This window comes from Ictidomys tridecemlineatus, chromosome 5 (assembly GCF_052094955.1).
Source record: "Ictidomys tridecemlineatus isolate mIctTri1 chromosome 5, mIctTri1.hap1, whole genome shotgun sequence".
In the NCBI taxonomy this organism is placed as follows: Eukaryota; Metazoa; Chordata; class Mammalia; order Rodentia; family Sciuridae; genus Ictidomys; species Ictidomys tridecemlineatus.
Genome location: NC_135481.1, coordinates 174,426,676 through 174,443,114, shown reverse-complemented (window position 1 = coordinate 174,443,114; position 16,439 = coordinate 174,426,676). Strand labels below are relative to the sequence as shown.

The 16,439-nt window shown below is 46.4% G+C and overlaps 1 protein-coding gene across 1 annotated transcript; it reads left to right on the top strand.

The window, feature by feature from the left end:
- Positions 1-5,981, top strand: C5H20orf202 (chromosome 5 C20orf202 homolog). Its single transcript, XM_021723271.3, has 2 exons — positions 1-537; positions 5,492-5,981. The coding sequence occupies exons 1-2, from the start codon at positions 415-417 to the stop codon at positions 5,723-5,725; spliced, it is 357 nt and encodes a 118-aa protein (XP_021578946.2). The 5' UTR covers positions 1-414; the 3' UTR covers positions 5,726-5,981.
- Positions 5,982-16,439: the final 10,458 nt, after the last annotated feature.

Below are 16,439 nucleotides of genomic sequence, written 5' to 3'. Positions count from 1 at the left end.
TTGGGACGTGAACATCTTCCTTTATCTAGACTCAATGGATAAGTGAGAAAGGGAGGGAGGGACTGGACCACAGGTGGGATATCTACCCTCCCCCTCCCCAGAGGCATATACTCCACATATAAAGCACCAAACAAGCCCTGGGCAAGAGCACTGTTCACCTATTTCAAAAGAACTATTATTGTTATGCTTTAAAGCTTCACGGTCCCTGTCATCCCGCTGGCTTCTGGAACCAGCAGGCACGGAGGCTCCCATGCCCCAGTGGTCCCCTCCCTTCATATTCGGTTTGTGCAGAGCACTCAAGCCCTTTAAAAAAAAAACACTGCACTTTCCCATGTGAACTGCTTCCTGCTCCCGTTTACTCCATCTTGAGTGACTTGGCCACCCTGCTGCCAGCTGAAGGAGGTTGGGGACTCTATGAGTCACAAGTCCCTCAGGCCCACAGCCGGGACATCATCAAGTCTTCTCAGGGAGATGAAGGCAGCTGGAGAGCCACCCCCGGACCTCGGGCAGACCCTGGAATGGCTGAGACGGGAGCTGGTGAGGCTTTGCCCACTTTCCCCCCCACACCCGCCCCCCACGTTTCCAAGGTTTCCCGTCCCTCCTCTCAGGTGCCCCATTGGACAGGGCAGGGGCTGCAGGCATCCCTCTGGGGACCAGCCACCCGGTGCGTGATCGCAGTTTCAGGCCGGAGTAAGTGGGTCGTGGCCTACATAGGAGGCGCGTGCCTGGTGTGTCCCTGGCACATCCATGTGGGCTGCTGACCCTGACCGCGGTGGACATGGAGCACGCCACTGTCTCAGCCCAGATCCTCTAGAGAGCAGAGGCTGGGAGTTGAGGACCTAGCAAGGTGTTTGGAGGTAGGAGCCCAGAGGGACTGGGATGGCAGTGGGAATGCAGGCCAGAGCCGTGCTCCTGCGGGGGCAGGGTGTTACGGAGCTGGCTCCCAGTTCAGAAGTGGCCAAGGAGGCCCAGGGTCTCTCAGCAGGTGGCCTACCAGCTCAGGACTTCTCTGCAGGGCCGACTCAGAGAAACTGAACCTTGGAAGAGAGAGAAAGGGGAGGAAGTCTCTCTCTCCAGGAAACATCTCCTGTGTCTCCTTTCCAGTAAAGATCCACCCCACGGCGTGCAAGGCTCCTGAATGAGTGTGTCCTGTTACTTGGTCTCTTGGTGGCTCTCAGGACGCTAGGCAGTATACCCTTCACTGGGTGTGTTTTTTTTTTTTTAAAGAGAGAGAGAGAGAGAGAGAGAGAGAGAGAGAGAGAGAGAGAGAGAGAGAGATGAGATGAGAGAGAGAGAGAGAGAGAATTTTAATATTTATTTTTTAGTTCTCGGCAGACACAATATCTTTGTTTGTATGTGGTGCTGAGGATGGAACCCGGGCCACATGCATGCCAGGCGAGCACGCTACCGCTTGAGCCACATCCCCAGCCCTCCCTGGGTGTTTTTGCAACCCAAAAATAAAGGAGTGCTCCAAAGTATGGGGGCCACCAGCTGAGAGAGAGGAGGAGGCGGGTTGGGAACCTCAGGGAGGGCTTGGATTCCAAGACAACTTCTTCTCCTGGGGAAGGACAGATTGTCCTGTGATACTTCTGGATGGCTAGGGATTGGGCCAGCGGGGACCTAACCCTGTCTTCGCCCTCAGAGGGAGTAGCTGAGCCAGCAGAGGGGACTGCAGCTTCTCACATCCACAGGCGCTGGGCCTCCAGGGTCCCCCCAGGGTGAGTGCCTATGCCAGATTGCTAGGTGCCGGAACCCAAAGTGCCTGTTTTCTCCATAGAACAAAAGCAAGGGAACCTCCCAGGTCCAAGCCCCTTTCTCCCAGGGTGCCAAGAGATGAGAGGCCCCTTGAGCTTCCTCCTGCAAATCCCTGACATCTCGATCACATGAAATTTACATGAACCCCTAAGAGCTCCTTGGGAGCACACCCAAGAAGCCCCCTTGACCTTGTCGGGGGAACGGGCCTGCACCAGACTGTCATTTCATGCAGCAAGGGGAACAGATGGTCAGCAGCCACCACAGGCAAAAGTCAGGGCTCTTCCTCTTTTCCTGGGATCCTGTGAGCTCCAGGGACTTGGTGGGTCTCCAGGAGGAGAGAGCCACAGGCATTCATGGCAAGAAGGTAAACCAGCTCGATGCCCCAGTGCCCGACCATGTGGCAGCAGGACGGAGATCCACTGCAGAGGCTGAAGACACTCTGCTGTGGAAGCCTCTCCTCAGGGTTTACATTCCTCAAAGTCAAAGGCATCGTGTCTGGCACCTCCCTTCACATCGCTGTGATGCCAGGAGGCCGAGGCAGGAGGATTGCATGTTCGAGGCCAGCCTTTGCCCCTTAGCTGGACCCTGTCTCAAAATAAAAAGGGTTGGACAGACAGCTCAGTGGTAAAGTGCCCCTGGGTTCAACCCCCAGTATCCAGAACAAAAAACAAAACCCCCACATCTCTGCATCTCTGCATCTCTGCCATGCTGCGTACATACTCAGACAAAAAGATGTGTGTGGGGAAAACGCACCCTGAATGCTTTCCTGGGAGTTGGGAAGGGAAGGTCCTAGACCACTGGGGGGCGGCCTGTGGGATCCCAGGGTTCTCCAGGACACAGTCCACGCTCCACCCGAGGGTTCTCTTCCTCCTGGCAGTACTAGTAATGCTCGAGCAGCGGACACCGGCTCGGTCTTCTCATTTGTAAAGTAATCACAAAAATTAAGCTGATTCTTTTTCATTGAATATTTTATTTGTCCTTTTTAGTTATACATGACAGTAGAGTGTATTTTGACATATCATACATCCATGGAGTGTAACTCCCCATGTTGTGGTTGTACCTGATGTGGAGTTGCACTGGTCGTGTGTCCATATATGGACACAGGAAAGTTATGTTCAATTCATTCTACTGTCTTTTCCATCCTCAACCCCCTTCCTTTAGCCTAACCGCCCCTGTCCAATCTGATGAACCTCCCCACCACCCCTCCTACCTATTATGAGTCAGCATCTGTATATCTGAGAGAACATTCAGCCTTTGGTTTTGGGGGATTGGCTTATATCACTTAACATGTTAGTTTCTAGTTCCATCAGCTTACCTGCGAATGCCATAATTTTATTCTTCTTTAAGGCTGAGTAATATTCCATTATATATATCACATTTTCTCTATCCATTCATCTGTTAAAGGGCACCTAGGTTGGTTCCATGGCTTAGCTGTTGTGAATTTAACTGCTATAAACATTGATGGGGCCATGTCACTGTAGTATGTTGATTTTAAGTCCTTTGGGTATAAACTGAGGAGTGGGATAACTGGGTCAAATAGTGGTTTCATCCCAAGTTTTCAAAGTTGTAAAGAACAATATTCTAACAAGATGCGATTCAGTTATCAAAACAAAAGCCCACCAATTGGCTCATCCTAACACGATGACGTTTTTGACTTTCACCTTTCTTGTGCTTTAGGAGTCTTATTGAGGAAGTCTGTTCCTAAGCCACGTGATGGAGATCTGGGCCTAGTTTTTCTTCTGGTAGACACAGGGACTTTGGTCTAATGTCAAGGTCCTTGATCCACTTGGAGTTGAGTTTTGTGCAGGGTGAGACATAGGGGCTTAATTTCACTTTGTTACATATGGATTTCCAGTTTCCCCAGCACCATTTGTTGAAACGTGATCTTCTCTCCAATGTATGTTTATGGTGCCTTGTCAAGTATGAGATGACTTGAAATACCTCTTTTTTTATTTTACTTAATTTTATCGTGGTCCTGGGGATTGAGCCAGCCCCTCCTGCACTCTAGCCAAGCGCTCTACCACTGAGCTACATTCCCAGGCCCCTAAAATACTATTCTTAATAGAGAAATAATGTCACTAATTATCTCTTATAAATAAAAGAGACAGAGAGGGGTTGTGAATCTGCATATCTAATCATACACTATGCCTTGACCAGAATCAAGAGTGAAGCCTGGGAACTCTTCCCAGTGTCGGCCTCTGGGGAAGAGACTTGAACTACAGGAGGGGGAGGGGTGGGATCGAGACTTTTAACAACAGCCGTCCTCTGTATCTGCAGGTTCCATCCTCATCCATTCAACTAACCACAGATTGAAAATATGGAATTCAACTGAAAAACTGTGTCTCTACTAAAAATGTATAGACTTACTTCTTGTCATTATTCCTTAAGCAATACAGCATAACAGCTATTTACACGACATCTACATTGGATTTGGAATTATAATTATTCTAGAAGTGATTTAAAGGCCACAGGACTGTGTAGGTTAGATGAGGGGCTTGGGCATCCTTGGATTTTGGTATCCCTGGTGACCTGGAATCCCCCACGGATACTCAGGGACCACCGTACATACCCTTGTGTGGCTATTAAATGTTGTATCATGTGTAAAAATTACTGTCTCAGAAAATAAAATCTGAACATTTAAAATGAGGAGGTAAAGCATAGAAAAACGTATGAAAAGGTAATTCTTAGGGGAATAAGGGAGAAGGCCAGAGGTGAGTGAGTGACAACACTTGGGGTCTGAGGGAGCAGGACCCCTCAATGCTCCTCAGAATGATTAAGGACACCAAGAAGAAGCCCTTGTGTTCGTGAATTATATCCATCAATATTGACTAAATTACAAAAGAAAATGGAGAAATGTTTAATATTTATTTACTTATGCATTTAAAAATAACAAACTCATTATATGTTAATAAAACATTATTAATTTAAAATAACTATCTTTTGAAGCAGATATTTAGTGAGAAGTGTGGTATAATTTTATATTGTTGCAATTCATCTCTGGCTTAACAGTTGACAGCTGGATTCTCCTCTGCTTCTGCCTCCAATCTGTTAAGGTAGTACATGTGACCAGGTGTGGTGCAGGCCTGTGGTCCCACGAATTCAAAGCCAGCCTCAGCAATGGCCAGGGCTAAGCAACTCAGTGAGACCCTGTCTCTAAATAAAATACAAATAGGGCTGGGGATGTGGCTCAGTGGTCAAGTGCCCTGAGTTCAATCCCTGGTTACCCCCCCCCCCAAAAAAAAGGGATAGTACATGTAATAGCTTCTAGAAAACTCCACCATTCACTGATAAGAAAATAAAAGTGAATAATTGAAATAACATTAGTATTGTAATAAAAGTAGTTTTGGCTTTGCTGATCCCAGAAAAGGATTTTGGGGACCTGGGGAACCCAGACCTTATTAGGAATCATTGTTCCAAAGGGCTCCAGCCTGCTGAGTTGACTTCACTTTGTTTCAATATGAAAGAAACCCTGATCACCTTAACACCTGTGCAATGATCGTGGAGTTTTACACATCACATGCTAAATAAAGCATGTTTTCGGGTGGAGAATTCATTCAGTCCTCATAAGAGCCTTGGAGTATAGGTAATTTGCTTTCTTCTTTGTAGATGAAGACACTGAGGCTTCGGTGGGTATGGCTTCTGCTGGGTGGTGCGGGGGACTTGCCTCGGACCAGACAGACAGGGGGACATCGGTCACTCTCGCACCCCCTCACAGTCTCCTCTCTCTTTCTCCTAGTCCGAGATGCAGATCCAAGACCAGCAGCTTCTGCTCACGCTGAGACACCTTCACGGGGTCCTGGAGGAGCTGCGAGCCGAGAGCGCCCGCTGGGAGGAGGCACGGTCCAGCGCAGGGACCAGCCCTGCTAGAGCCCGGGCGGGCTCTGAAGGCCGGGGCTGCCAGCCGGTCTCCCTGCGGGGGCTGGCCCAGCTCCTCCGAGGGGAAGAGAGCAGGCGAAGCTCCCTTCCGTAACTGGGCAGAAAAGGCACCGGCCTTGGGCCCTCCTGCCGCTGGTGTGGGCTTTGGCTGTGATGGAAGGGAGGGGGCTCTGGAGGGGAGCCCGGGAGCCTGGAGCCTGGGACCAGGTTCTGGGGTCATCTCTGGCCTTATCTGCTGTGCTTCTGGATCCGTCACTCAACTCTGTCTCTGGTCCCTTTTCTGTCACTTATCAGAGGTTTTTCTGGTTGTTTTGTTTTAAGCATCAATAAAGTGCAGGATGCGGACGTTCTTCAACGTGCAGACGTGCCCGGCTTCAGGAGGGCAGCAGCGCAGGAACCCCGTCCCTGGGCGTCTCCCACCGACGGTTACGATGAAGGGAGTCGGTGTGGCCATGGTGGAAATGAGACCTAGTGACTTAGAGGCCGATTTCTGTCTTCCCAGCAAGTTTCCTGTCCCCCTTCACCTGATAACCACCGGGTCCTGTCGCCATCTTGGCCACGGAATGCGCCTGTCACCAGGCCTGGCCAATTATATGATTCACATTTGGCCTAACAACGTGATTGGTTGAATAGGTGAGCATGTGACTCCACAGAGCCAATCACAGTCCTTCCTTGGGATTACTCTCTGGAAGCTTGGGCTCTCCATTTGTAAAGCAGAGGCTGTGGGGTGGGGGGGGCCTGGCAGGTAGAGAAGACCAGTCTATGGTAGGAAAGAAAGAGGCTAATCACTTGGAATGGAACCACCGTTTGACCCAGCTCTCCCATTCCGTGGTCTTTACCCAAAGGACTTAAAATCAGCATAGTATAGTGACACAGCCACTTCAGTGTTTATAGAAACTCAATTCACAATAGCTAAACGGTGGAAGCGACCTAGATGCTCTTCAATAGATGAATGGATAAAGACACTGTGGTGTAGATGCACAATGGAATATTACTCAGCATTAAAAGAGAATAAAATTATGACATTTGAAGGTAAATGGATGGAGCTGGAGAATATCAAGCTAAGTGAAAAAAACAAAGGCTGAATATTCTCTCTGATAAGTGGATGCCGATCCATAATGTGGGGGGCAGGAGGGGGGCATGGGCAGAATGGAGAAACTTTGGGCAAAGGGGAGGGAGGCGAGGAGAGGGAGCATGGGGGCAGGAAAGATGGTGGAATTAGACAGACATCAGTATCCACCCCCAACAAAAAGAAGCAGAGAGAGGCCACATAGAGATGGACAGAGAGGAGGAGCCCCGACTCTTTTAGCTCCTGGTTTTGAAGCCTAGCTTGTGCATTCTTTCCAGTGAATTCCACAATCACCACTCCCAACCACATATGCTGATTTGGTTTTGCTTCCCTCTTATGCAACCAAAATGCTTCCAAGGGATACAAAGAAGCAAAGAGAAATCATTAAGAAAATAGTGTTTTGTTCATTTAGGGTTCAGGCAATGACCTCTGAAATAGTAGGCAACAAGGCTCAAAATACAGCAGGACACCCAATTGTGTGGGATGCATCATCAGGACTTTGAAAATATGTCTGCCTTTAAGACAGGCTCAAACAGAAAAGGTGAAAGTGAAAAACGTCATCGTGTTAGGATGAGCCAATTGGTGGGCTTTTGACAACTGAATCACATCTTGTTAGAATATTGTTCTTTACAACTTTGAAAAAGTAAATCCTTCCATACAGAAGCAGAGTGCAGAGGGTGTGTAATAAGCACAGTGTGTGTAGTCAGGCCAACCTGCAATGTTAATAAAATACTTGATAACAGCCAGGTGTGGTGGTACACACCTATAATCTCCAGCATCTCCGGAGGCTGAGACAGGTGCATTATAAATTCAAAGCCAGCCTCAGCAATTTAGCAAGGCACTAAGCAACTCAGTGAGACCCTGTCTCTAAATAGAAAATACAAAAAAAGGTCTGGGGATGGGGCTCAGTGGTTAAGTGCTCCTAGGTTGGAAACCTTGGTACCAAAAACCAAAAAAACAAAAACCCCTGCTCTGTGCAGCTGAGGCTGGGACCCTGCCAGCCACATTTCTAGGCTGCCAGCTGCTTGCTGTTGGGTTTTGTTGTCTTTGCCAGTAAAAAGGTGGGGGGGGGTTAGACTGAATTAGCTACCAGGTACCCTCACCACCTCCCCATAATTATGCTTCTTGTCACCAAGATTTTGCAAGGGCATCACAGGAGTTCTGCAGGAAGCCCAGTGTGGTCTCGGCTCCCTGACTTGTAAAGGCCCAGTTTCTCTTTCTTGTAAAAACTAGATCTGCCAGCAAGCTCATTGCCCCCAAATTACTACTACTGTTTTTGTTGTGAAAACCTCTGTCTAGTCTAGGAATATGGGACAAAATTTACCTCCATGTAACCACCCACTGCTATGTAAATCCCACCTCCCCCCACACACACTGGGTATAAATCTACAAGAATTTTCAGACTCAGGGTCCAGAGATTTTTAGTCATTAGCCCCTCTGGACTGCTGCAGCTTAAATAAACCTGCTCCCTGCTAATTCTTCAGGTGACCAGCCTCATCTATCCTACATCAAGACCACAAGGCAGGAGAGAGAAAGGCCCCGTCTTTGTTCCCTGTGGCCTTCCTGCTCCTATGAACAACCTCTATCAATGCCGCTTCCCCTCATAGCAGCACCTCCTTCCAGGGAACTAGCCCTCTCCAGGGTGGAGGTCTCCGCCCCATGGGCACTACAGAGCGCAGAGTAGCCAGCTGAGGCCCCACGGGGCTCCTCCTCCTCTGAGGTTTTTTTTTTTTTTTTTGGTGGGGGGATTGTACCAGGGATTGAACTCAGGGCCACTTGACCACTGAGCCACATCTCCCCACCCCCCCTTTTTTAAAAATATTGTTCAATTGTATATGGACACAATATCTTTAATTTTTACTTATTTATTTTTATGTGGTGCTGAGGATAGAATCCAGGACCTCATGGGTGCAAGGCAGGAGCGATACCACTGAGCCACAACCCCAGCCCCTCTAGCCCTTGTTTGTATTTTATTTAGGGTCTCACTGAGTTGCTTAGTGCCTCGCTATTGTTGAGGCTGGCTTTGAACTCTTGATCCTCCTGCCTCAGCCTCCCAAGCTGCTGGGATTCCAGGCATGCACCACCACAGCAGGCTTGAGTTTTTAAGCTTTATATAATTTCAGCTTCTTTTCTATGTTCCCTCAGCCCTGGGGGTGGTAGATGCTTCCTGTAATTGCTACCTTAATGTTCTTTTTATAACCTTCAGTCACCCAGTTAACAACTCTATACCTAGTTAACACTTCTTTATATTAAATTCTCTGTGATAAAAAAAAAAAACCGATGTGGTTTCTGACTCCTACCTGTCCCCGACTCACACAATTATTTGCTATTCTTACCAATGTCACTGTATCATTCTTGTTGATGTCTCTTGGTGCCCAAGTACAAGAGTCTCTAGAAGGGACAGCTGTGAATGGAATTGGAGGAACGTGAACACTGAAGTTTACAAAGAAACCTGTTTTCCAAGGGGGGTCATCATTGACCCTCCTCCCAAGCAGTGCATGAGCAGTTCTGGTGCTCTGTATCTAGCCAACAGTTGATATAATCAATCTTCTTAATTTTACCAATATAATGGATGCAAAATGGTATTAGATTGTGGGCTGGGAGTGTAGCTGAGTAGTATAGCACTTGCCCAGCATGTGCAAGGCCCAGGATTCCATTCCCAGCACCACAAAAAATAAGAATAAAGAAGATTGTAATCTTGAGCTTAACTTGCACGACCCTGACCACATGTGGTTCTTAACCTGAGTTTTAATTCTATCTCTGCCATTTACTTACTTTTTGATCTTAGCTAAGTTGCTCAGCCTGTCTGGTCTATGATAAAGGGGATGATAATTGTACTTACTCATGGGATCATTGTGCAGATTAAATGGGATAATGCACATAAATCACTTTACACAGCACTTGGCACTGGAAAGGCTAATAAATGGCAGCTTGTCATTACTGCCGTGTGATTATATACCGATCTGTGAAATTGTGACTATTATAAATAAATGGGCTTGTTAGCAACCATCATCTAGAGAGATCTGCTTAGCCTTGAAAAGAACAAAAGGACATGGGTCTATCACATCCAGCTTCCCACAACTGGGCCCACTGACCAAACCCCCCTGCAACCTCCACCACCCTAACCTGTGAAGATAAACAGACCTAGAGTACCCGGGCCTGCCCCTCTGATGTTTTTCTTTCTCCAAGACTTCACATCTGGAACCAATGTTCTCAGCTCCCAACTGGATCCTCTGGGCCGGCTGGGCTGGGAGTGGTACCCATCCAGGGCAGCCAGTGAACACCAGGGGGCGCCGTGCACCGTGCTCTCAAAAAGGAAAGCGCGGGGCTTTCTCTGCTGAGACGGCAAAACCAAGAACGCACCCCCGAGCCTGGCATCCAGGTGAAGAGAGGAGGGGACACAGATGGCAAAAGACTTAATGAGATCAGAAGCTAAAAGCCGAGGAGCAGGAAGAAGAGGAGTTCAAGACGTGAAGCCCACAGTGGGCAGGGCAGGACTCACTGTGACAGCTGGGAGGTGATCAGAGGCTCTCCTCATCCTTGGCCTGCAGCGACAGTTTCCGGAGCAGGCACGGGCGGGTAATAAACTGTCCCTGGGCCAGGAATGTACAGCGCTTGCCTAGCATGCACAGAACTTGGGTTCCATCCCCAGCGCTGCAAACACAAAACAACAAAGGGCCCCAAATTTAAAACAACGTCATTCTATGATCGCAACAACACTCACAGCTGTTGAGATCCTACTTCCCGTGGGTCTGTGGGTTGCCTGGGCTCAGCTGAGCGGTTCCTGCTTTGGGTCCCGGGTGGTTGCAGTCAGGTGGTGGACGTGGCTCCATCTGTCTCAAAGCCTGAGTCCTTCACCCCTCTGGCTGATGCTAGCAGCTGGGGGATCTGAGCTGAGAATGTCAGCTGGCACAGCTGCCCAGGACCCTCTGAGCCCAGGGGCTTCCTCACTCATGCTTGGCCTTTACGTTCTGGCCTTCTTTTTGCATCTTTTCGCTTCTGTTTTTTTCTGCTAATGATTTCACTGTCTTGCTTCTTTTTTGAAGTCGGAGTCTACAGAGAGGAAATCTGATTGGTTGGCTCAGCTCTTGACACCTGGACACATGATAGATTGTTGGCACAAGATAGGTTTATTTCTTCTTCCTCCTTCTCTTTCTTCTTTTTCTACCTCTTCTCCTTCCCGCTCTTCTTCATCAACACACAGTAATATAATAGGGTGATTTAACGTGCAGGCTGGGACTTCAGGTTGCCTGGGTTTGAATCCCAGGTCCATCGCTTATGAGCTCTCTAACCTTGGACAAATAACACAATTTTTTTTTCTGTGTTTCAGTTTGCTCCAGTATAAAGTAGTGATAGTAAAAGAAATACCGCATAGGGCTTTGAGCAAATGTAATGAGCCAATATGTTCCTGACACATAGGAAGTGCTCCACAAAACTTTGCTATCATTAATGATGACAGCTACCATTTTTCAGTCAGGATCATGGAGTGGTTAGAGATACAGCTGGAAGCCCCACTGCCCATGTTCAAATCCCAGCTCTGCCATTTACTGTGTGCCCTCAGGCAGGCCATTGAATGTTCTGTGCCTGAGTTTTGTCACCTGTAGAATGGGGCTAATAGTCTTACCTACCTATCTCCTGGGGTTACTGTGAGGAACAAATGAGGTCCTACCTCTAAAGCACTCACAATGGTGCCTGTCATCCAGTCAGGTCCAAGTGTCACATGGGCTATTCATTATCATTCTCAATCATCTGCTCGAACTTCCAAAACCACATGAAGCATTGTAAAGATCTAATCACACTGAACTGCAAGGGTGATATTATATCTCATTTTATGGGCAAAGGAACTTTAGAGGAGCTAAGTCGTCCCCAAATAACAAAATAACCAAAGGTGTTGGTGGAATTAAATCTTGGGCCCTCCTCCTGCCTAAGTAGGGCTCTCACCAGATGATGTTGCTCTTCTGATCAGCAACAGTGGGGAGAGGCCCAGCATGGGAGAGAGGAGGCCCAGAGGTCAGGCACACGTGTCCCCTTCCCCTCCTCCCTCGGGCGTGTGAATGGAACTCCAGGTCAGCACTTCTGTACTCACCCTGGCTAGCAGGCAGAACAGAATCTGGGATCCCCAACAGGGCACCTTCTTCCAGGCTACCAGCATCTCTGGAGCCCTCGTTCATAGGTAGGGTGTATGCCCTGATCTGCCCAAGCCCTCCCCATGCCATAGTTCTCCTGTTTCACTGGCCTGAGGTCAGTTTTACTGGGCCACAGGCTAGGTCAGGTATTGGCCTGAGGGAGAATGCTTCTCACTCCTTTCTGTTTCTGGTGGCTATACCAATCCAATCTCCACCTGCTTTCTTTGTTTGTTTGGCAGTACTGGGGATGGAACCCAGGGCCTCCTGACGCTAGGCAAGTGCTCTACCACTGAGCTACATCCCCAGTCTCCATCCATGTCTTCTAATAGCCTTCTACTCTCTGTGTGTAAAACTCTCCATCTGCCTTTACGAGGATTTGTGTGATTATACTTATGGCCCACCGGGACACCCAGGATAATCTCTCCATGTGGAGATCCTCAGCTTAGTGACATCTGCAAAGGATCTCCCCCCATGTTTTTTTTCTATGTAAACCAATATTCACAGCTTCCAGGGGTTGGGATGTGGTAGCCTACCACAGCTGGTGATCAGCAGAAGGGAATTTCTCTCTCATTCTTGTTGGAAATCATTCTCTGACCCATGTGCAGGAGTAAGAATCTCACCTAGAATCAGCCCTCCATATCCATGAGCCCCACGTTGTTGGATTCAACCAACTGAGGATGAAAAATTTTTTTTCACGAAAAAAATTGCATTGTACTGAATGGGTACAGACTTTTTTTTCTTGTCGTTATTCCTAAACAATAAAGTATAATCACTGTTTAAACAGCATTTGCATTGTAATATTTTAAGTTATCTACAGATGATTTAAAGTATACAGTAGGACGTGTGGGTAGTTTATGCAAATATAATGCCATTTTACATAAGGTACTTTCAGCATCATGGAATTTGGTATCTATAGGGAGTCCTGGAACCAGTCTCCTAAGTACACTAAGGAATCACAGTAGCCGAAACCTTGGGCCCAGTTAGAAGAACTCATATATATATATATAGTTGTCGATAGGCCTTTATTTATTTATATGAGGTGCTGAAAATTGAACCCAGTGCCTTACACATACCAGGCCCCAGCCCCCATAACTATTTTTTGATCACCTACTATGCACAGAGACCATATCCTCTCACTAGTAAGTATTCCCACTTGACAGAAAAGAAGACTGAGACTCAGCGAGCATTGGCCAAAGAAGCAAAAGCAAGACACTTGAGAACAACTGAAACTGGCACTCAAAGTTGGACTTGTGACCCATAATTTACTTTCTAATCCTAGGCCATCAGAGGAGGGCAACCATGTACTCTGTACGTGGGCGCCACCTAGTGTTCACATAAAGCCTTCCTTCAGGGAATGGGCCCCTCTGCATCATCACCATGGGCTTTCCTATGTATTGTGTGGCATTGCATTGGGAGGGTGGCAGAGGACAGGGTTTTCGGTGCCAGAGATCTGGCTTTGAACTTAACTCTGCCACAGACTGAGCGACCTGGGTCAGTCACTTCTCTGAATCTCCACTTAGCTTTAACTCCAAAAGGAAAATGATACCTCTCGGAGATGTGGAAAGGATCAAAGTGCTTGGTAAACTGGAGATAACTGGCACAATGGGAAGAAGCCTCGCGTGCAGCTGAGCAGGCCTGGATTCACTCAGCAAATACTGCGCACCTGCTGGGTGCAAGGCACGGTCTGGGATGTGGGAATGCAGCAATAAATTACAACAGACCAAGTTCGGGCCACTAACATTGAGCATTCCAGTTTGGGATTCATTCATTCATTTACAAATACGTTTCTGATGCTAACAGGCACCAAACACCTCCTAAGTCATCGGTACAGAAGGCATCCAAGATGACTGGAGCCCAGGGAGCAAGAAGGCTGAGCAGGACAGATCCAAGTTTGTGGGGCCTGAAGTTCACACAAGTTAGTGTGTCCTTTAAGAAAAGAATACAGGGCTAGGGTTGCGGCTCAGTGGCAGGGCGCTTGCCTAGCATGTGAGGCACTGGGTTGAGTTCTCAGCACTGTAAGTAAGTAAGTAAGTAAAGTTCCACCGACAACTAATTTAAAAAATTTTAAAAAAGAAATAAAAGAATACAAAGTCAGAAATACGGAATTAGGTTAGGAGGAGGATATTTTTTAGAATCAGAAAAAAATGACAAATTCCAAAATTTAAAAATATGACAAAAATCACATATTATAAAATATAGAAACATAGAATAATATTTTTGTTTTTGTACTGAGGATTGAACCCAGGGGCACTTAACTAATCTCCAGCCCTTTTTAATATTTTGTTTAGAGACAGGGTCTCACTGAGTTTCTTAGCCCCTTGCTAACTTGCTGAGGCTGCCATTGAACTAGTGAGCCTCCTGCCTCGGCCTCCTGAGCTGCTGGGATTATGGGTACCCAGCAGCATAATGTTTTTTATTAATTAACTGTATATGCCTCTATAATAATTTTCTCTATGCTTTTTCTGATATTCTTTAATCACCTACTCATAACCAATGATTTTTTTTTCTATAAAGAGACCAGGGAAATAATTTAGTTCTACAAGGTTGATTAACTTTTTGTGTGGCTACTTTAAATAATTTTCTTTATGTTGTAAAGTTTAATGCTGTGTAAAGTTTAGGAGTATTGCCAAACTTGGGGAAATCTCTAAGTTTCTTTCATATGAGCTCTAAGTCTCATTGCATATAGTGACTAGTTTTAAATATTCTTTGAGCTAACAGTATATTAACTAGTTTACTGTCAAAGTCCCCATTGTAGTGGTGTGTTATAAATTCTGTATTTCATTCATCCAGGTTAGCATTTCCTATCAAATAATAGAGAAAACTAAATCTGTCCCAATATGTTTATTGTTCACTCATTTTAATTAGATTATCAAATGATCCAAGAGTCTATTCATTATTTTGTTTTCAAATGTATCTATCCACCTTAGTGAATTACTATTTCTGTTATGATCCACAGGACATTTTGTCCATAGGCACCAGACATCAGCAAGACAGATGTGCCAACTAAGACAAGATGCAATACAATGAGATCATACAACCTGCAACTTCTCACATGGATGTACCAGCTGTTTATAGGACTGTCACGTTTGTGCTCTGTGAGCACAAGATTCATATCTCCTACTCTATGCAATTCTTATTTAAAAAGAAGAAAAGGCATGCTGTGCATTTATAATTGTATATGCTTCACTGCCAGATAGATTCTGATAAGAAAGAATTTCTGCTTTAACTGAGCTTTGATGAGAACCAAATCCTCTCTTAGTTGAATATGACTGATGATTGGAAGAACTTTCCATAGACCAGTTTTTGGCTCTGTTTCCTATCCCTGTGCACACGCTCCTGATGCTGGGCACCATGGACCTGCATCCTCAGTCACACGAAGGGTGAGCCAGCTTGGTGGTCGGCTGGTGTGTTCCTGGAAGCCATTCCTACACTGAGATGGGTAGCAATAACTTACCAGAGATGGAAGTGACTAAGTACCACATAATTAGATCTCTCTACACCTGAATCAAACACACACTCAACTCTGCCTTAGCCTCAGCCCTCGTTTATCCATTGCCACTGTAGTGTGATAGCGTCGAAATGGATGACCTTGATCTGAAAGGATCACAGCTAAATATCTTTCATCTGTGAAGTTTACAGAAACACCTGCCCATGTGAGCACATCACTAGGTGTCTCCCAGGACCTTAAAAGGGCTCATACAAGGAAGACCCTGAAAGTGAAGATGCAGGATTGTCAAGGGAAATCCACCATATGAGATGGAATCATAAGTAAGGGGGAGATCATGGAAGGTCTTGTAGTTGTTAGAAGGGAGTTTGAATTTTATTCTAAGGGCAACAGGAAGAACTTTCAGGCTTTAAAAGAGCCGGTTGAATCATATAACAGGATTTGAGTCACATTTTTCAAATACTCTTCTGGCTTTGTTGTGAAGAATGGGCTTCTGGGAGGCAGGTGACATGAAGGTGACTACTGAGGAGGCTATGGGAGATCTCCCAGGACAGCAGGGGCTTATCTAGGGTAGAGTGGGTGGAGAGAGTGAGAAATGGAGAAAGTGAATTTTTATTTGAAGGTGGAATGATAGGCTTGCTGATGGGTTGAGGTTGACATCAGTGGATGTCAAAGGTGGCATCAAGGGTGTCTCCCAGACTTCTGCTTAAGTGGTTGCTGTAATCATCCCCTGAGTTTGGAAGATGAAGTTGAACTTGAGTATGAGTCTTCTAACATTCCCAACTATGTGACTGTTGAAAATGTCGCTTTTTGTCTCTGGACCTTCTTGCAAAGGAGAAAAAAAACCCCAATAACTATTTTTTGAGGTTGTTTAAAGACTAAATGAAGTAACCTATGAAAATGCCCAGCAAGGAGACGGGACTTATCAATAACCTTATGTTGGATGTCACTGCTGCTCTGAGATTTATTAGTATTTACTATGCAGCTCCAGGGAAAAAGCAGCCTTGGATCCTTACATTCTAGTATGATTTTTCTCAGATCCTAGCAATTGGCTTTGTTATTTAAAGCTGTGATATTCGAGGCTGGAAAACTTTTGTTGTCCCCAAAGGGCATGTATACGTGAATGACCTTACTAATAATAACAAGTATTTCTTAAGCACTTATTATT